This window comes from Propithecus coquereli, unplaced genomic scaffold, assembly GCF_000956105.1.
Source record: "Propithecus coquereli isolate 6110/MARCELLA unplaced genomic scaffold, Pcoq_1.0 Scaffold243, whole genome shotgun sequence".
Lineage (NCBI taxonomy): Eukaryota > Metazoa > Chordata > Mammalia > Primates > Indriidae > Propithecus > Propithecus coquereli.
In genome coordinates this window covers 4,021,722-4,043,278 of record NW_012147986.1, presented here as the reverse complement: position 1 = coordinate 4,043,278, position 21,557 = coordinate 4,021,722, and the positions used below count along the sequence as shown (strand labels likewise).

Below are 21,557 nucleotides of genomic sequence, written 5' to 3'. Positions count from 1 at the left end.
CACTCTTGCCACATCGTAGATTCCTGCTGTCTTTCTTCCTAAACTCCCTGAGGTTGGGCCAAGAAGACACGTGGGCAGCCTCTTTTATAGAAGATTTAGCAACCGAACTGGTAATGTTAGAACATGGTGTTAGAGAAGAGAGTTTGGCACGTGGCCTGCATTTCCAGAGTCTTCTCTCCCTCTGTTGATCTTTGAGAAAACAAGAGAAGTAGGCACAGCAGTGAGGGAGAAAACATTTGGAATCAGCAGAAACATCAAACGGCAAATTTCTGTATGTCTGGCATTCAAACTGGGAACAGAAATAAGTTTCTATAGGCTTAACTGAGCAGATAAGATATAATAAGCTTCTTCCACAATGCTTGACACTTAATAAAATACTGGTTGAACCAACTGAGTGATCAATCACATGCCTGGAAGACATTTAAAGAAAACTATTAAGTCCATCTTTCTAAACTTAGCAATTGTGTATATGCGTCACCATGTATATATAAATTCTTAATAGTCATAGGACTTATGGTCCTGATAAACCATGTGCCCCATGACCGTAATGAAGATCGTTCAAAACTAAGGCATCGCTCCCTTGGATATGAGTCCCTGTTTTGCTGCTTACTAATTACATGCTTGGGGCAAGTCATTTAAATGTCAAAATCTCCTTTTCTTTACTGTTAAGGTTACTTGTATTTCTAAAAAGCAGTCTGTCCTAATTGGTACTCCTGGTGGCACATGTAGTCCCTCTGGGTTCTTCTATTTAGATTCCAGTTTCTTGTTTCATATCCAGGCCAGCTTCACTTTTCCGCAAAATGAGCAAACCTGCCTAAAATTAAAATAAAATAAAGTAAGCCTTAAAAAAATCACAGCCCCAACTTCTAAATTACTCCTCTGTCCTAGGACGTGAGTACCCATTTTAGCATGGCGGGAAAGAGGATACTGGCTGAGTCCTAAGGGCATGGCATTTGGTGCCTGGCAGATCTGGGTTCTGGTTCTGATTCTGACAGGTTACTAGCTGGGTAACCTTGGGCAAATTACTTAACTTCTCTAAGATCAGTTTGCTCATCTGTACCTCCCTGGGGTGTGGTTGTGGTGAGGTTTAAATGACATCGGGCATGTACATGGTTTAGAACAGGGCCTGGCACACATTGGTTATTATTATCTTGTCAAACATGACCTCTAAGATAGTTTCCTAGGAATGAAGGTGACATTTGCTCATGACATTTATTAAACTTTGAAAGAGTCACATATGCTAGTTCTTTAATTCCATTCTTCCCTCAACAAAAAGTCTCCATTTGGGTAGCAATTTATAGTTTAGGATCCACATTCATAAATCTGTATTTTTCCTCTAGTTTTTAGTCTGTTTCTCTTTTTATATGCCATATAGCATTATGCCAAGCCCCAACTTTTATACACAAAGGGATGATAAAACTGAAAAAAAGTAAAACATTGGCTATTAGATGCCCTCAAACTTAAGCAAATATTCCAAAGCATTTAACTAATTAATTATTGGGTTTTTTCCCCTTGGTAGGGCTATTATAAAGGATAGTTGTTTTTTACTTTATAAGAATTTTATTCATATGTATTCATTGAATATACATTATGACAATGTGAAATTAATATTCAGGCTTGCAAGATATGTATATTATCTCTTCTGTTCAGAGAGAAATGAGTACTACCTTGAAGGGCCAATGTCAGTTCAAGTAGATAATGCTTGACAGCTGACCACTGACAAGCAACACTTTGATTCGTTGCTAAATGCAATTATTCCTGCATTAACCTGCAATCACTCCTATGTGCCCAGCAGAGATAGGCATGCCACAGCAGCATCAAATAACTCCCGACCTAAAGGAATGTTTTTCTAGTTGGGGGAGAAATGACAAAAGGACAACACCAGACAGTGCATAATTACATCCTGCATTGTTCAGTGCAGGCTGCGAATGCTTAAGGCAATGGTTTTCCAAAAATTTAGGCACGCCAGGCTCTAAAGAAACCCTTTCAGGGGAGTCCATTATGTAAAATAGGCAAGGAGTTGAGTTGATGGAGGAGGACATGGGGAGCCCCTCCCCTAGGGCACCTACTGACAGTTTTGAAAACTGCCTGGACTTGAAAAATGGGTAAGATTTGCATGGACAGAAATGAGGGAGGAAGACATTCCAAGTGGGAGGACCAGTAAGTGCAAAGGTAAGGAGGTGGGAATTCAAACTAAGAAGGAACATGCCTTCCTCATGAACACCCAGTGAGAATGAGTTGGCAAGTGGTAAAAGGAACCCATGTGGTTGCTCTTGGTTTCCAACCTGAACTCATTTTTTAACGTTTTAAGCCTGGTAAAATAGTTAACAAATTCTCTAAATTAGGGCAGACAGGAAGCTTAAGGTTAATGGTAAAGTAACGTGTCTTGTCATGATTCTTTATTTCAGAGTCATTTCAAGTTGTCGTGAGAGGAAATGGCTTCCGACATGCCCGCAACGTGGACAGGGTCCTCTGCAGCTTCAAGATCAATGACTCCGTCACGCTCAGTAAGTCCTTGCAGGGTCTGTGGGTGTCTTCAGCCTGCGTCAGGGAAGGGAAGTCCCAGCCCTGTCCTCCAGCAAGGCCACACACATGAAACCGAGAGTCTTCCCTGCTGGAAGGAAAGGCCTCCGGCAAGGGCATAGCTAGCCCCTGCAGTGCCTTGGTTCCCATCAGAAAAGAGGGGCACTGCCCCATGGGTGCCCAGCTTGGTGTGTCCCCCACGGCCTACACAGCCACGAACCGCAGCCCTGCGCCAGCCCTCAGGGCGCAGCGGGGCATTCGTTTCCTCGTCCACAGTGTTGACTAAGTGGTTCCCTGTCAGGTGGCAGTGCTGGTGCTGGTTAGTCAGGGCTGGTGACGCTTGAGGTTCCTTAACAAAGTATTGAGGACTCTCAAAGGTAAGAGTGAAAAAGAGATGGTCTAAATTTCTGAATCCTGAATAAACCCAAAACCAAACTATTAGACTTGCACATGTAGATTCTGCAGCTCTGTTCAGTCTGGATGATTCTTGCTTGGAGTAGCCAAGAAACTCTCATCATGGTGAATACCTTACATGAAATGTGGGAATGTGGGAGTAAAACTAAATGCATGTCATGGGAAAAATGGATTATCATAGCATTGGCACCTTCAGAGACATTTGTAAAAGTCAAGTTCCTAATTCAAAGACATGTGTGATTCATGTGGTTGACCAGGATAGATGGAGAAGATGATTACGGGGGGACAGATGCCAGGAGTCCTGGTTATTATTTGCATCTGGCATCCATCACAAAGATAATTATTGATTCCACCTCTGCAGTGATAAACAACAGTCATAATATCTTGCATTTTCCGTCGTGCTGTGTACTTTCTAAACGCTTCACATCTTTTTGCTGCAACAGCCCTGAGAGGTAGAAAGAGCAAAGAGGAGGGCAGGACACGCATTCATTGACTAACCACTCACGCTAGTCTCGTCCTCCTGATAGCCCTTTGAAGGACGCTCTCCTGTTTTTAAAGAAGAATTGAGGGGTATGCCTTTTTTCCTCCTTGACATTTTAAAACCCAGTTGAATATTTAAACAGACACATGCAGTAGCTTCCTCACAAACATCTGGAATTTCTGGCTTTGGAATAATTCCAAACATTGGAAGTATTCAGTTAGTTTTCTTAATATTTGGAAATGCTCTCACATACCCAAAAGTACATGCTACTTGAAAACATTTTAAAATATCTCTGGGTAGTCACAGTGTAAAAGTTGGACGTGTGCTTCTTTTCTCCCCCCTTTTAATTGTGATGTCACTTACATCCACCTTCCCTCTCTCTTTAACCAAAATTCCAAGTCTAAGATCAGAAACTTCTGAGGGTTTGATTCAAAGACATTAATACCTTCCAAAGACTCCTCAGGCAAGCGAGCATCAGACCCAACCTCTCAGAAGATAAATGGATGGGGAGAGAGATAACCTACCCTGCTGTTGCTTGGAAGGTTAAACAAGATGCTATGTTAAGATAAGAAGAAATGCAAATTTATTATGGATTTGTAGAGCGGCATTTTGAAGGCCTGTTTTTCAGCTTCCCCGTGAAACTTTATTTCTTAGGAAACCAGCCCATCCTCTTTCTCCCTCATCTCTTCCTTTTCTAATAGCATTCTTGCAAATACACGCACAGACTCGCCACCTCATTCCTATTCAAAAAGCAATAAAGGCTGTTGGGGTAGGGATTTGGCTTAAACCACAAACCTAGCTGTGCTTCCAGCACAGCGCTAACAGTCTGGAGAAGACGAAGGCACATTGATCACATTATATGCTGCAAGCAACACTCCAAAACTCAAACATACAGTTATTAAAAATAGTCAAACTAAGGGAAAAAATTAGAGTTTGAGGAAAACACCTGGCCTTCATTTATTAATTCACCTGTTTATTTTATCCAGTAAATAATATGAACAAGAACCTGTAGAGGAAGAAAAGATACAATGAAATTTCAAATTTTCAAATGCATATTCACATCTACATTTTTTTAATCTACCTTATAAACATCACAGTCTCTATTGGTTCTTCCCTGTGAGATAAAATACATTTAGATTTCTTTGCTTTTCCCATTTTCCTTCTCCAGCTCCATTCCCCAGGTTTTAAAATGTTACCCATTTTGATTTTTATATGTTTCTTTTAGAAGATTTTTTTCCCAAAAGTGACATTTTATTTTGTAACAAAAAGAGAATATAAGCACTGTTATTACTTAGAAAAAGACTAATTGGAGGCCTAGTAATGAACGAAGGCTTTTGTGGCTCCAGCCACTCTAAACATGATATAGGCCTCAGGGTCTCCAACAGATACAATAGCAAATTATATGAAGCAAAAACTATTAAAAGAACACATTGAAAAATTATATTTATAGTGGGAGATATTAATGTGATTTTCCAGGTTTTTGAATAAACTTATTAATAAAAAATTAAAGATATGGAGCATATGTTATGCCTTTAAAAAGTTATGCTTTAAAAAAATGACTGTGAACAGCCTTGCAAATTTATGCTAAGACACAAATAAAAATGCCAACCTGTTAAATCCAAAAAGTAGAAATTGTTTAGATATATTCTTAGATAATAAATATAACCAGAAAATTAAAACCATAGGTTAATATTTTTTTATGGAATGTATAGCTTTATTCTTTCTCCCCAAATAGGTATGGAAAATATAAATGTTATGTTTTAATACAAGCATACATCAAGGATTGATATCAACTTTTGTATAGTAATTTCTTCCATGATTTTTAAACTTTAAAATATTTCCTTATAGATAGTTATTGTGCTCTGTGTTTTACATACTATCTCATTCATTCAAATACTCATACATATATCTTTTAAACATGGCTACTGCTTATAGTAAAAATGCTCATGATTAATTATTTAAATATGAACATCTGTAAATTTTGTCTCACATAGATTAATATTAATACCTATTTCTCTCCCATTTTTCTTGACTGTGCTTAAAAGTAAAAGCAACTAATCACCACTTAGAAATCTAAGACAATTTCTGGATATGTGGCCAACACAATAGATTCAGAAAGTCTGGATAAAATATGATTTAAAAAATTATAACATGTGGTTTCATTTAAAGGAAAGAAGGGAAAATCCCCAAGTACAGGAAATAAGAAGGAAATAAAAAGCTAAGCAGGAAGCACAGCCGTGGGGGCTCCAGGCCTGGGAGCTTTGATCCGATATTAATGCAGATACAGGACACCAGGTCTCAGGCCTGTGCAAGGCATCAGGCAAGAGCAGAGCCCCCTGCAGAAGTCAGGCTCCAGAGGGCTGCACTACACATTAAAGGGGGCAAAGAAGCAGGCAGGGAACCAAATCTGCAGGTATAGTGATGTTATACCACTCACGTGATACAGTAGCATCAGGTCAAGAAACTAACCCCAAAATGTGTCTGTGGCTGTCCTGATCCTTGTGGCCCTGCAGAGGCTGTGTGCATCCACCCCCACAGGAACCTTCCACACAGCCCACACTCAAAATTGCTCCCAGCAAACAAGCCCCTCTGAAGATGGGCTCATAGCACAAAATGACAAACCATATCAAGGTGGGTGAAAGAAACAGGAGAACAAACAAGAAGAGAAGATCAGAGAACAAATTTGAAGGAGAATGTATTATAGAATAAACACATTTAAAATGTGTAAAGAGATCAAAAAGATCATAGGGGAAGAATACTCAACAAAGGCAGATTTGCAGAAGACCTGAGTGTCAATTCTAGATTTGAAAAATGTATTTATTCACCGAAATACAACTTTATGGATGAATTGAACAATGTGATCAGATACAGATGAAGATGACATGCATGAACTAGAAGGGAGATAAGAGGAAATCTCACCCCCCAACCAAAGCACCAGACCCAGATATTTTTCACCCAGGTGTTACCAGATTTTAAGGAACAGATAACCTATATTTGATACATACTGCTCCAGAGAAAAGAAATAAAGAAAAAGCTTTTTAATTCATTTTATGGTAATAATATAATCTTGGGTTTTTTTAAAAAACCTGGGCAAGGGCACTAGAAATAGAGAATCTTTGAGATCAAGCCCACTGATGACAGACATCTAATAAAATATTGGCAAACAAAATCCAACAATATATTTAAAAGGGACCAAGATTGCTAAGACAATTTTGAAGAAAGAGGGGGGATTTGTCTCTCACATAGCAAAATGTACTGATGCCAAAAATGTATTAAAATTCATTATCCATTCCTAATTATTAAAAAAAACTTTTAGAAAACTAGAATTAGGATAAGACTTCTTTAACATAATAAAAATATATCTAGATATTTGAATTCAAAACTCAGTATCATTCTAATAATAAATCATCATTTAGAGGAATTCACTTTTAAAATTCAGAAAAAAAAAGCAGGGCAACCCATTTCACCGTTGTTATTTATCATTGATCTGAAAGTTCTAGCAGCACTGTCCAATTGAACTTTCCATGACAATGGGAATGTTCTAATATGGTAGCCATAAGCCACATATGGCTGTTGGGCACTTGAAATGTGGCTAATGTGATTGAGGAACTGAATTTGTAATTTCCTTTAATTTTTATTAACTTAAGTGTAAATAGCCACATGTGGCTGGTGACTACCATATTGGACAATGCCATGAGCATTAAAATAATACGAGAAAACTGATGAGAGATAAATACAGGAAAGGGGACCAAGCATCATTACTCTGAAATAATGGTTATGTCTTCCTGGAAAACTAGAGAGTCAGCAGAACTACTATAAGAAGGGTATTAAGCTGAATGATTCAGAAGTAAATATCTTGCTTATACAATCAGTAGCTTTGCCAGAGTTCAGCAATGATCAATTAGAAAACATCACAGGGAAAATATAGCAACGACAAATAAAATCTAGTAAGAACTAATTTGACCAACTTTGTAAAGACATATATGAAGGAAGTTATTACAAAACTTTGTGAGGTATATAAAGAGAGTGTGAAGAGATGGAGAGACATAGACTCATGACATAGTATAGGCTCTGGAGCCAGACACCGAGGAGAAGAATCCTGGCTCTGTCGTATCCAGCTAGTGACCATGGCAAGTCATTTAATATCTCCATGCCTCCGTTTCTCTACCTGTAAAATGAGTATGGCAATAATAGCACCTAAAAAGAAAGTTGGTACAGTTCCCAAGCAAATGTATCAGACTGTTGTTGAACCAGTAGTAGTTCCAGTTAAAAGTTATTCCATCTGTCCAATGTTTGCTAGCGGTTAAAAAATAAAAAGCAGTTACTAATTCCTCCCAAAAAATAAAATTAAATAAAAATTAAAAATCAATGTAGTTGTTTGCAAAGACTATAGTTTCAACAGAACTTGTGTCACAGAATAAATAATGCTATTCAAATAATAATAACAATAATAATAGCACCTATATTGTGGATTGTTGCGAGGTTTAAGTGTGGCAGGTAGGGCTTAGAACAGGGCCTGATGCAGAGTAAGGAGCCAGTGTTGGCTGCTGGTATCACTTTATTATTATCATTATCACTATTATTAAATGGAGCAGTAACTGGTTATTGTAAAGACATCAGTTATATTCAAATTAACATTTACAATATTTTTAATACAATCCCAATGAAAATTCCAATGGAACTTTTTAATAAGTTAACAAAATAATTCTAAAGTTTATATGGAAAAATAAACATACAAGAATAGCCAAGGAAAATGTGGAAACTTGCCCGAGCCGATTTTAAGATGTAAAAACAGCTGCAGTAATTGAAATAATGTATGACTGGTACCACAACAGGCAAACTGAGCGTTGGAACAAAATCCATAAACAGAGCCAACCCCTTTCGTGAATTTAATATGCAATAAAGTAACGTTTCAAATCAGTGGAGAAAGAGTGGGTTATTCAAAAAATGATGTTGAGACAACTGGCTAACAACTTGGAAAAAATCAAGTTTGATTTTTATCTCACACCTTACATCTAAACAAATTCCAGATGAACCAAAAAATTTAATGCGAGCATGAAGCTGTAAAACTTCTAGAAGGAAATAAAAAAAATTTATGTAATCTTCTAGTGGGGAAGGACTTTTTAAGCATGAAGAGTCTTGCCTTGAAGGAAAAATTTGATAGTTTGATTACATATTTTCAAATTCTTCTGTTACTCCACCCCCCCAAGAAAGCAAAGGGGAAACAGAAAACTGGAAGAATTACTTATAAGACATACAACAAACATGGGGTCAATAAACTTAGTGTAAAGACAGCTCCTAAAATCAGTTTTAAAAAGAAGGTGAACACATGGATGGGTAAAAGATATGAAAAGGAAATTTATAAGAAAATAATGATCAATAAGCAGATGGAAAATGCTCAGTGTAACCAAGGAAATGCAAATTGAAACAATCAATTGTCATTTTTACTCTGTCTAACTGACAAAGATTAATAAAATACAATGCCCGGTATTGGGAAAGATGTAGGAAAATAAGTGTTTTCATTCATTATCGGTGAGAGACCATTAAATCTTTTAGAAGGCAATTTTTAAAATGAATCAGCTGCTTTTATGCATTTTTGACCCAGAACTTCAATTTCATCTTCATCAAAAGGAAATGGTTGGGAATGTTTACAAAGACTTGGCTACAAGGATGTTCATTGCGATATTGCTTATGGTAGCAAAAAGAAAAATAGAAAGAATGAAGGAAGGGAGGAAGAAGGAAGGAAACAAAAAGAAAAACATCTAAATGGTAACAACATAAATGTTTAATAATAGGTTATATAAATTATACTTCGCCCCTAAATAATTAAATAATGTTGTAGAAGAATAATTACTGATGTGGGAAAAAGTTAAGGATACAGCATCATGTGTCAAAAATAAGTTACCAAACAGTACATCAATGCTATTTTTTATTTTTAAACATACACATTTATATGCAGAGAGAGATTTCAAAGATATACATCAAAATATTATCAGTGGTCCTTTCCGAACAAGACCACTATTAATTTTTATTTTCTTCTTTCCATCCATCTGTATTTTCTAAGTGTTTTACAAGCATATGTTCTATGTAACAAGAAAAGAATCCACAAAAGTTATTTAAAATTCAATTACAAAATTCTTGGTCACGATTTAGGCCTCACATACATTTTAAGTTTAGCATTTGGTTGTTTCTCCAATCACCAGGCTGAACTTGCTGCTAGCCAAGAAAATATCTTGGAAATCTTCACACAAACTTTATTTACTCTGGCTGCATTTCAGTATTCAGTGTACTGTGCCAAGAAAAGATCCACTTTCAATTGGAAATCCATTTGCAGAGAGATTTGGATGCTAAAAAGCAAATACAGGGGTATGTGCTGAGAAATTATCTATTTTATGCACAATAAATAAAAAATGAATGTTTTACTAACATAATAATGCAAAACATGCTAGACTATCTTGGTGTTGCATGGAGACATATAAGGTACGACTGTCAACAAAAGAAACTGATTTTTAAAGAATTCACTAAAATTGGGTTTATATAGGTCATGTGAGAAATTAGATTCATGGCTTTATAGGCACACTTTATTTTTTGATGCAAAATTTTATATCTCAACTTGATCTTCAATCCTATTCACCAGGCATGGCTGTGGTTTTACTTTTGCACACTCTCAAAGGATAAAACTTTGCCCTCTTTGAAGATATTTTCCCAAACAGAACATTAGCCTTGAATCAGGCAGTTCTAAGAGTTCCAAAGAGGGGCTCAGCTTCCCAATGGAAAAGAGACAACACTCATTTGAATGTAGAAGTTCCAGAGGGTGCTGTTTTTAAAAATCTGTCCAGTTATCCAGAAACCGTACTTCATCTTAGAAAACCCCTAAGCCCCAGAGCTACCGTGGGCACCCTAAGGAGATCATTAAAATGTACCTCTGGTAGCAGATGGGGACACAGGACAAAGGGAAGAGTATAAACCTCCCAAACAAAAAAAGCTTGTTGTTTCCTTTGTCACAAGTTAGAGTATTGCATATATTGGTCAAAGGTCCTTAACGCAATCTAGATACATCTCTAGGGATCTGATATCATATGAAGATGATGAAATGTCATCTTGTGTAACTCAGAGTGAAGAAACATAAAAAAGCATAGAATCTTGTGGTTCTTGGTGAGGATGCACGTCACAAAGACCAGGGAGCTTCATCCAAATGACTACTCGCTGCTGAGTACACGCCCTGCACCTGGTGCTTTCCTGTGTTATCTCATTTCACCATCACAGCAGCCCAGTGAGGGAAAAATTATTTGTATCCCTGTTTTGCTGACAGACTAGAGAGATGAAGTGCCCAAGGTCACCCAGATGGTCAGGGATGGAAACAATTTGAACCCAGGCAGTCTGACCCAACGGCTTTAGCCCACTTCTCTACGTTGCCTCCAAAACAGAGACCCCCAAAGATCCCTGGGCCCATGACCTCAAATGACCAGGTGACTCAGGCGTGCCTGATTCAGAGGCACCAGTTTCAACAGATCCCCCTCATTTTGTGGACAGGAAACCTCAGCTCAGAGAGATTTAACTGCTTGCCCAAGGTCACAGAGCACGTTAGTAGGGAAGTTGAGACTTGAACCCAGGATCAAGAAAAAAAGTCCAGACCTGGGAAGGAAGAGCCTCAGGCTTTAGAGTGTCAGTACATGTAGCTTACTATGTGACCACAGGTCAGACACCTCTCCTGGTTCTTTGAGTGGCCCCTTTTTCTCAAACCTCAGAAGCTTTTCATGCATCTGGTGGTGTTTCCTCCTTGCCCCTTCTCTGAGACAGAGCTCTAGTTTTGCTCAATAATATTTGAAGTAGCTCCTACCGAAATTGTGCTAGCAAGCGTTCCCATCCTTCAGGCCCAGATAAAAATATAGACATTGAAATTTATGTCAGTAATCTGAAATGGTATGGGGATAGAAGGGGAGTTGCCACCAGAAGTAACTAGGTGGCAAAGATTTTCATTTGGGAGCAGAAGAGCTTATTCTGGTGGTGAGCTGACAGTCCAGAGTTAGCTGCAGCGTCCCCCGGTATACAGTCAATCTTGATGTTTCCTCCACTCTGCCACGTGTGCACTTGACTCCAAGTGAAAATCGTGAGCTCCATGTGGACTCTGGCACACACTGCACTTCTTTGAGGCATGGTTGGGGGAGAGATTTGCTTATGAACCTCCCCAAAACCTGCCTTCACCCCAGCTCTGCTGTCCTGATGATACAGGACAGTAGACCCCAGAACTGGGGTCCTCTTGAAGGCCAAGTGGGTTCTTAGCTTCATGCAGGAAAAGAATTCAAGAGCGAGCCGACCAAGTAAAGCAAAAGCAAGTTTATTGAAGTAAGAAGAAAAACAAGGAAGGTTGCCCCATAGACAGGGCAGCAGCTATCTCTCAGAGCAACAGAGAGTAGCACTTTGTGAGTTTTCGGGATCTTATTTTATATCTTCTTTTAATTTTATGTTAAGCAGAAGGAGGACTATTCATAAGATTTCTGGGAAAGGGGTGGGGAGTTCCCGGAACCAAGGGTTCCTCCTCTTTTTAAACCATACAGAGTGACTTCTGGGAGTTGCCATAGTATTTGTAAACTGTCATGGTGCTGGTAGGAGTCTCTTTTAGTATACTAATACATTATAAGCAGGGTATAATGAGCAGTGAGGGTAACCTGAAGTCGTTTTTCTGTAGCCATCTGGGTTCTAGCTGGTTTGGGCCGGTTTCTCCACCATAAGACATTGATTCAGGTCTTATGACTCCTTACTGAGCGGGGCCTGCCGGTTCCCCATCTCACTGAGTGTTGGAAGTTGCCACTCCCTCTATTTCTGCACCAGGTGGCTGGGCTTTCATGAATGGTGACAGCAGAGGTATGGTGCCCTCCCCCCTGCAATACTGCTCCTCTGTCATTTCATGGGATGATCGAAGAGAAGGTGGTTAACACAGGGATAGGCTAGACTATTGGGAACCCCAGGCAGGCTAGTAATTCATGCCCTTTCAATCTAATCTTCTTTAAATATTTGTTCCACATCCATTTAGAGACGTTGGGTTCTGCTGAGGGAAAGGAAGAACAAGTGCTACTGGTGGCGAGAGCCTCCATGCAATTCAGCTCTGGCCCCTAATGTACATACCACAGTGGCTTAGTGGCCATCCACTGTCACTCAAATGTGTGCCCAGGGTCTCCTTCCCACCTCTCTTCTGAATTTCTGTGTAAATGTGTGTCCTTTAAGAGTAGTCAGTATTTGCCATAACCTGTAGCCATGATTGTGTGGAAGGCTTTTGCCATTTTGTAGACTTGCCCCTTGATCCCAATTCCAAAGGTAAAATCCTTCTAAACCTTGCACAGCTGCAAGAGTTTGTGCATCAGGAGACACATACCTTGTGCATGAGTACTGAATTGCCCTGTACCAAGTAAAAACAAAGCTTTTAAAAATATATTTATTCTTAGCAAATTAAAGCTGTTTTAAGCATACCAATTATTCTGACCTCAGGATTACAAAATCTTTTTTAAAAGGCTGATGCTTTGCTTAGAAGATAATTTTTAAGTTTTATAAATGTCAACAGTCAAGAATTTTTTGGTGTAGATTTATTGGAAGAGGAGAAAATACTTAGCGAGAGCCTTGAGCCTCATACACTTCATTTAGTTTTCTTGCCCTATTAACTTCAGATGCAGATAATTACCAAATACCACAATATTACGTGTAGTATGATGCCAATTATGTAAAAAATAATATGCATAGAAAAAATTCTAAAATAGTATACATTAATAATGTTTGTCACTGGGAGTTAGGATTATCAAGGACTTTAATTTCTTTTTCATATACTTCTCTGTATTTCCCAGACATTTTACAGTAAACATATATTACTTTTGTGATTAATAAAAAAAAACAGTAAATATGGCCAGATAATAATTCGCATCCTGAGAATTCAGACTAGCTGTGCTGACAACCAGTGCTCAACACGGGTGTGCCCAGAGCTACAGGGTCACAGCCTTGTGCAGGACTTGGGAGCGTGCAGGCTGCTGGATCCGTGCCTGCACTCCTCTGGGGATGGACTCATGGTCCCTCACCTTTCATTTCCTCTCCTTCTGGGTCCATGATGTAATTGATCCTCATGAACACAGTGACCAAGATAACCCACTTTCTTTCCTTCCAGGACTGTCCTCAGCTCTGAGTCCTGTATTGATATTTACACGTAAGGTGTTCTTACTCTGCAGCCTTCCCACCCCATCATCTCACAACCTTGACAGGAACAAAAGGTCCATTTCTGGAATGCCTCATTTATATTATAAAGCTCCACCAAGCAGAGTGGGTTGGGTGCTATTTCATCTACCACTAAGAAAACCTGGACCCACCAAAGCCTGCATGGAGGGATTTATCAAGAAACACTCTCTTCCTTACTGTCACCAGGACTTGTCTTCCCATGTTGCTGCAGCTGTTACCCTCTCCCTCTTCTTCTCATCACCTTATAACACCTCTGAACTTTTCTGGACATTACACCAGTACCCTGGGGGCTGTGAACCACCCAGTTGTATCTGTAGACCCCACTATAGTGAACTAAAGAAGGATATAAAGCCATGGTAGATGTACCAGGTTTTCTAACTTCAGCACTATTGACATTTGGGGCTGGATAATTATCTATTGGGGGTAGGGGGCTGTCCTGTGCATTGTAGGATGTTCAGCACCATTCCTGGTCTGTACCCAGTAGATGCCAATAGCATTGCTCCCCTAGTTGTGATGATCATTTGTCCCCTGAGGGGCAAAATCATTTCCATTTGAGAACCACTACACTATATACACGTCCACAGGTCCTATTTAGATAGAGGACTTGCTTCTTGTCCCATCTATATCATATATCCCTGACACAACCTGTTAGACAAGTTACAAGTCCCACTCAATTGACACACACATTCACACCTTGTGTTTTGCAGGAGCCCAGCAGTGCCCCACCTTAGTAATAACAGTTAACATATGTGGAGTCCTTATTAAGTGCTAAGCATTTAATAACATCATCACATTAAAATTTACAATAGCCTATGAAATGAGTATTATCCCTTCTTATAGGTGACAACTCTGAGTTACGAATAGGATGAAAACCCCTGCCTGTCATTACCTAGCCAGTGAATGGCAAGGCTGTGATGGGTCTCCAGAGCCCGGGCTCTTTGTGTGCTCATCATTCTCCATCTGCCCCAGAGAACAAGATGGGAAACCAGAAGACATATCCTGGATCCCTATAGCTTACAAGAACTGCTGAAACAGTTGGATGCAGTAGACCCGGGAAACTTTCCTGGAATCTGTTAGCCAAGCTCATTCCTTGATCTCATGGCAACTAGCCAGTGAGGGCTTCCAAGGAAACCTTATAACCACAGCAGGCCAGGGAAGGGGTGCGTGGGTAGGGCTGGATAAGGAAAAGGATGGTGGCCAGCTTGGTTCTTCCACCTCAAAGGTCCTGGTTTGCTTTGCAATAAGACTCCCCATGTTTGTGAATTATCACTGAGGCAGCCCCAGCTGAGCAGTCAATCAATCACCTCCTTTCTAGCTGGGGCTCCAGAAAGCTCAACCCAGATTCTTTGAATTTCACCAACTTGGAGTCCTACTGAATATGATTTTATTTCAGATTTTTGCACGCTTTTTTAAAAATCTAACTTTTTTCAAAGCTGGTTACTTTTTAGACACAGTGAGAAAGTAGAAATATCCGACCTAACTCTAGTCTGCCTGCTCTCCCTTCTTTTGGAGACACATTCCCAAATCAGCTGATAATTTGGTGCTGAACAGTTATATTTGGCTCTGGGATGCCCTAAAAATGCACCCTAGGCCCAGGGGACATTGAGAGAAACAGCAGGGTGAGCTCATTCGGTCCCTAACCTCTGCTGTTTTTCCCACTACCTAATGCAAATGTCACAGTAGGAATGTAAACTGTACTTTGGGGCTTACATCAGTTTTGGGAGGGTTTTAATAACTCCCCCAGACAAAACTAGGGGTTATTTTTCTTTTCCTTTTTGCCAGAAATAAATATTTATATCAAGGAAACATTGCCAAGACTTGAAAAGTATTTGAATTATTTAATCAGCCCTATAAAAGGACTCACTCTGATTGGTGTTTGAATAGGCTAATAAATTTTAATCCTGGTTTTATCCGAAATCCATTAGACAGTCCCCAAACTGCAAGGAAGAATTCTGGAAACTTTCTTCTTCATCAGTCTGAAAAGGATTAATTACTTTGTCCCAAGGTCAAAACCTGGGAATGTACACATATGAGTGCATGGTTCCAGGACATGGGTTCATTCCAGTTAGATCAGGGCCTTTCAAAAGACACCTGAACGCGTCAACTTTAGTCCCCTCTTCTAGAAGAGATGCCTCCATTGGGATCCAGCCTTGCCCGTTGAAGGTCTTGACTGTTTGCCTTCAAAGTGGTCAGTATGCACAGCATCAGCTCCTGGTGTACTTCTGGCTACACTGTAAGTCTAGCTGGGTTTACCTTTGGCGAGTCATATCAACAAAACCTGGGTTTGAATTCCAGCTCTGACACTTGCATGTGGTACAGCACTGACTCAATTAACCTCTCTGAGCCTCAGTTTCTCAAAGTGTAAATAATAATAATATCTCTCTCAGGTTTGTAGAAGCATCAAATGAGATCATGGGTACATAGTGTTAGACAAAATCAGTATGTGTATGTGTGTGTTTGTATATATACGTATATCTGTGTATGTATATGTGTGTGTATCTATACAGTCACACACAAATACACTAAAGCTTTGTATTTTCCTAGGAATTCCTGATGTCTAAAAAGATGTTAATTTAGTAGATCACTATAAACAAACAATCAGACATTTTGAACATTTTAATCTTCAACCCTCTGATTTTGAGCCACATTTTGACGTAGCCTATTTTAGAGGTGTGGATGTCCATGTAACATATTTATTATGTTACCTTATTTCCAAGTAATTCTGGAAATAAAAAAGTTTAAATATTGAAGTCATGAGAGAAATCACTAACCCTTTGTTTAAAGATACAGCTAAATTCACACACACACACACACACATTCTCTGAATTATAGTTTCTAAATTTAAATTTAGAATCTGAACTTAGACATCTATCTAAGAGAAATGTGTTCTAAATTTATAAGTTTACCATTTGTCCCTCCTCTCTACCTCTTGATGTAAGAAATCACTAAATTTAATTTTAGAAGAAAGACTTAGGATAACAATCGGTTAAGAAATCTGTAATAGGGAGGTAGATTTAGCTACAGATATTCTACCTCCACTCAGATTATCTGTGTTTAAAGATATTTATCTTATACCTGGAGTCATTTTTAACCAGCACCTCAAGCTTTCTCAAGTGGAATAACATTTACTGAGTGCTTATCAAGTGCCGAGTATCGTGCTCTGCACTTTGATACACTCTTATTTACTCCCCACACAACTCTGTGCAGTGATGTCGTCCACACTGTTTAAGCGTGGAGAACTTGTCCCTGATCACACATTAGGAAGAGGAAGCCCTGGCATTCGCCCTTGGATCTGCTTGACTCTGACGTCCACTTGGCCCCTCCGTGCCCTCTTACTCAGCTTCAGGGATGCCTAGCTCCCAAGTCCAGGGTGCTTCACAGTTTGGCCTAGTGACACTCATTGATCCCCAAATCCTGAGTTAAATCAAGCTCATCAGACTCCTGTGGACAAATGTTTTGGGTGAACCTATTTTATGGGTATGCAGACGATTCTGAAATATCTTTGGTAGTGGACAAAGAAATGTATATTTCAAGGTTATCTAAAAATTCTGTTTAAGGTATAGTTTCAAATCCCTGTCTTTCCCTAATTTTCTTCCCATTTGCAAACAAGAGCCAAGGGGGCCAACCCGAGCCCCTGCTCTCCATTCCCCGCCAGTGCTGGTAAGCAGCAAAATGGCCGCCCAGCAGGTGACGAGCAGGGGCCTTGGCAGTCCTGCGAGTGCATTACGCCCCGTAAACGTCACGACAGCGCTGGCGTTGGCACAGGTCGCAGCGAGGCTGGCATGGCCCCCGAGCCAAACGTGGCCCAGCCGGGGAGCAGCCGAGGAGGGCTTCGTGCCCCGCTTCCCCAGTGGACGTTCCAGGAAGGAGTCAGATGACCTGAGTTATGGAAACCAAATGGCCCTCCTTTGTTTAGAGAGAGAGAGAAAAAAACAGTCACTCATTTTTGTGGTAAAGTGAAAACAGGCTCCAAACCAAACAATTCCTCTCGGAGCAGAAAATGCCAGCTCCACAGAGCAGGCCCACAGCCTGGGAGGCTGATGAACTCCGAGCCTGTCCTACCGCCGCCGCAAGCGCTCCTCGGTCTCCCCAGCGAGGCTGTCCTCTGCTTCGCTCCGGAAATATCTGGTCTCCCAAGCAGAACAGGAAGATGAAAGGAGGGGTAAAGCGAGAAAAGTCTCCCTGACCTGGGCCGCGCTCATCCTCTCACTCCTTTCCAGCCGGGATGGAGGGAAGGAGAGAGTGTTCAGAGGCAGCCGGAAGCGGGTCGGGCCAGCACAGCAGCAGGGCGGGCCAGCCCCCGGAGTCTGGCCGTGGCGCTGCAGTGTGCTACCTCGCACGCCCTCGCTGGCGTGACCCAGCCCTTCCCGCAGAATGCAGCCAGGAGTCACGAGGCCTCCTGCGGCCGCTCTGCGGCTGCCCTGTGGCTCTGTGGGCTGGCGCTGCGGGCGGGGATCTGCACTCTCAGGTATTGCTAGTGCATGTGCAACGGGGTGAGCCGTGGCCTTGAGGAAATAAATACAGGCTGTCGTCAGCCACGCCTGTCCCAAGTTCGGTTTGTTCTCCAACACAAGCCTTTCCTGAAATGGAGAGTCTCTTAGCAAGGAAAGAATAACGCAGAATTCAGTTCTAGTCTTAGCTTTGCCTCTGACTTGCTGTGCAATCATGGGTCACTGTCGCCTCTCTGGGCCTCCATTTTGTGTCTGAAAAATGAGCCTCATGCCCTAGTTCACAAGGTTGCCATGAGAAGGAAACAGAGTGCGGCTCTTATCACCGGGTGTTGGTACAACCTGTTGGATAAGCGCATGGACTGTGCAGCCAGACTGCCTGGGTGCAGACCCAAGCTCCCCTGGGTGACCTTGGGCAAGTTACTTATCTCTCTCTGTCAGTTCCTCAAGTTTATAATGAACGTACTACTATCCCTTCTTGAAAGCTCTGCTAGGAGGTTACATTTGATTAAGTGATATACATGAAGAGTTTGAGAGTGCATGCATGAGCCTGGCTGTCAGTTCAGATGCTCCTCGACTCAAACGATGAGGCTACAGCCAGATAAGCCCATCATAAGTTGAAAATATCATCAGTCAAAAACGTATTTAATACACCTAACCTACAGAACATCAAGCCGACCTTAAATGTGCTCAGAACACTAACATTAACCTACAGCTGGGCAAAATCATCTAACAAAAAGCCTATCTTATAATAAAGGGTTGAATATCTCATGTAATTTATTGACTACTATGCTGAAAGTGAAAAACAGAATGGTCGTGTATGGGTGCTCACTGTTAACATACACAGCTGAAGGCACCTTCATAAAGTCAGAAAATCATATGTCTAACCATTGTAAAGTTGGGGACTTGCCTGTATTATCATCTCAGATGGGAAAACATCATGAAAATAATAATGCTTAGTTCAGGCACTGCCTGATCCTGCACTATCGTCATAGACTTTGTAATTTTATTCAACACACCCTCACCCTTCCTGCAACATTCCATAATCTGCCAATGGCAGATTCTAAATATGAGGTTAACCTCCAGTAGTTCCCTGTTGTTTTTAGGAAAATCCCAAAAGCCGCACCATGGCCTACAGGGCCTTGGTCATCTGGTCCTGCTCCCTTTTCTAGCCTATTTTGAGCCATTGTCTCAGATTCAACAGCCTCCTTGGCCTTCTTTTAATTCTCAAAAGGTTGGGCTCCTTCCTACCCCAGGACCTTTGCAGTGCTGCCTCTTCTCCCACCCCACCTTCTCCTCACCCAACCTTCAGGTTTCAATTTATATAGCCTTTCCTCAGGGAAGCATCTCCCGACTTCCCAGATGAGCATGGGCCACCCTCCTTCTCCTTCTGTGTGTGCATCACAATTACAATTAAATACTAATTTGTGTAATTACTAGCTTGTCAGCTCCTTGGGCAAGATACTTCATCTGTTTTGTTCGTTGCAAACCCTGGCACAGTGCTTGACACATAGTAGATACTCAAAGAGTGTATTTTATAATAATGTTGAGTAACTATCTCTCCTGCAGCTCTTATAAAATTCATGAAAGCCAGGACGATGTTTCTCGTCTCAAAGTCTATATCTCTAGTATATAGTAGGCCTTCAATAAATATTTGTTGAATGAATGAATGAATACACAAATGACTTGGAATAACCTCCCTAACTTTTCACCACTTAAAGTTTTCCCTGAACATCTTCTTCCTTCTCCTTCCCCTGGGGACACAGTGCTTAGTGCTCAGATGTGTCCTCTGACTCCCATCCTGGGTGGCTCTGCTCCATCAATGCAGGCCTGAAGGGCATCAGGCTTCCTGATCTCCACCCAGGCAAGCTGTATTCTGCGGTCACAACTTACAAATGTCATAAGAGGCATCAGTTTCACAACAAAGGCCAATAGCAGAATATCATCCTTCAGTAATATATGTATTTCTTTGTATCTTCTTGTTACAGGTATTTGTAGTCACAGCCACAAGTGGGACAAATGTTATTCACGTTGGTTTCACTTACAGCCCCTACCACAGTCTTTTGTAGAATGTGTACCCAACAAATGTTGAAGCATGAAGGAATGACTATTGTATACTGAGTATAGTAACTTCTCAGCCCTGCCTCTGGCCCCAGAACTACAGTGAAGTTCTTAAGGAGCTTGAGGTTATGGTCATCCATTAGAACAAGAGCAAGAACTCCCCCACCTCCAGAGTCCCCTGCTCTAATCCGTCTTCCACAGCCCCATCTGCTAAGACCTCCAAAATCATCACTTCTGTTTACTCAGAAACCCGCCAAAGTTCTTTTCATAGCTTATAGAGCTTGGTCCAAATCCCTCGGGCTCAGAGAACTTGGGCCAAACTTCTTTCTACACTGATCTTTTAAAATCCTACTTATATTCTATCCTGGAACATACCTTTGTTTGCCCTGTCCTTCCTCATGCCATTCCTCCCACCAGGAATGCCTCTTCCCCGTCTCCCCACAAAAGCACAGCTCGTGTTCTGCTCTTTCCTGTGACCTGACCGCATCTCCTGTGTAAAGGAAGCTCCCTGGCTTCTGAAGCCCAGTGATATTTTGGTTTAGTCACTTTTTATATTTGTCAGCAGACTTTTCCCACAAATATGGCATCTCTCTCAAACTAGACTTAAACGTGAAGCTCCTTAGGACTGGTCTATATTTTCCTGTTTCCCCCGTGTCCCCTGCTCTATCTGGGAGTGCGCTGACTACCTGCTCACTGCTTGGCTCAACTGGGCATACGGGATCAGGACATTACTATTCAAGCAGGAGCCCTTGAGTTCACTGCTAATAGATTTTACTGCTCAAGGGAAGTTTTTATCTCGAAAAGTTCTTTGTTTTTCTGATATCTCTCTGGACTTAGTTGTTGTTCTGTAAAAGCCACTGAATTTGAAATTGTAAACATGCCTCACTCCTCTTAATCCAGTGACTTTCTTTTTGCAGATGAGAAGCCCTTCGCTGTGGAAGATACTTATTTGCTGTGTCCGGCACCTATCTTAAAAGAAGTTGGCATGTAAGTTTTCACCAGCAACCGAACCTCATAGCCAGGGAGGAGAGAGGAGGTAGAGGGGACAAAGAGAGAAGAAAGTGTCTTTCTCCATTGTCATAATGGAGTCTGTCTCTAGATTCCTCCAGGAAATGATGAGGCCAGTGTTTACAGGGAGCCAGGCCCCGGGATAAGTGTTTTACAGAGTCTCTCACTTCATTCTCCCAACTTCCTGGTGAGCCAGATAGTCCCACGACCCCAACTGTACAGACATGAAGACTGAGGCTGAGAGAATTTAAGTAGCTTGCCCAAGGTCACACGGCAGCAAGTGGAAGAGTTTGGGCTCAACCCGAGGTCTGTCTGGTTTAATCGCAACTTCGCTTCTACAAAGCTCTCACACACATTCCCTTGCCCTCTCATCATTATTGCCCTAACGGGTGATTGTTATCTCC

At 41.0% G+C, this 21,557-nt stretch overlaps 1 protein-coding gene across 1 annotated transcript in view; it reads left to right on the top strand.

Moving 5' to 3' along the window:
• Positions 1 to 21,557, top strand: part of ANTXR1 (anthrax toxin receptor 1) — a 275,920-nt gene that overhangs the window by 85,480 nt on the left and 168,883 nt on the right. The window contains exons 10-11 of the mRNA XM_012646428.1: positions 2,409 to 2,507; positions 21,063 to 21,132. Of these exons, the coding sequence (XP_012501882.1) occupies positions 2,409 to 2,507; positions 21,063 to 21,132 (169 nt within the window). The remainder of the gene's footprint in view (positions 1 to 2,408; positions 2,508 to 21,062; positions 21,133 to 21,557) is intronic.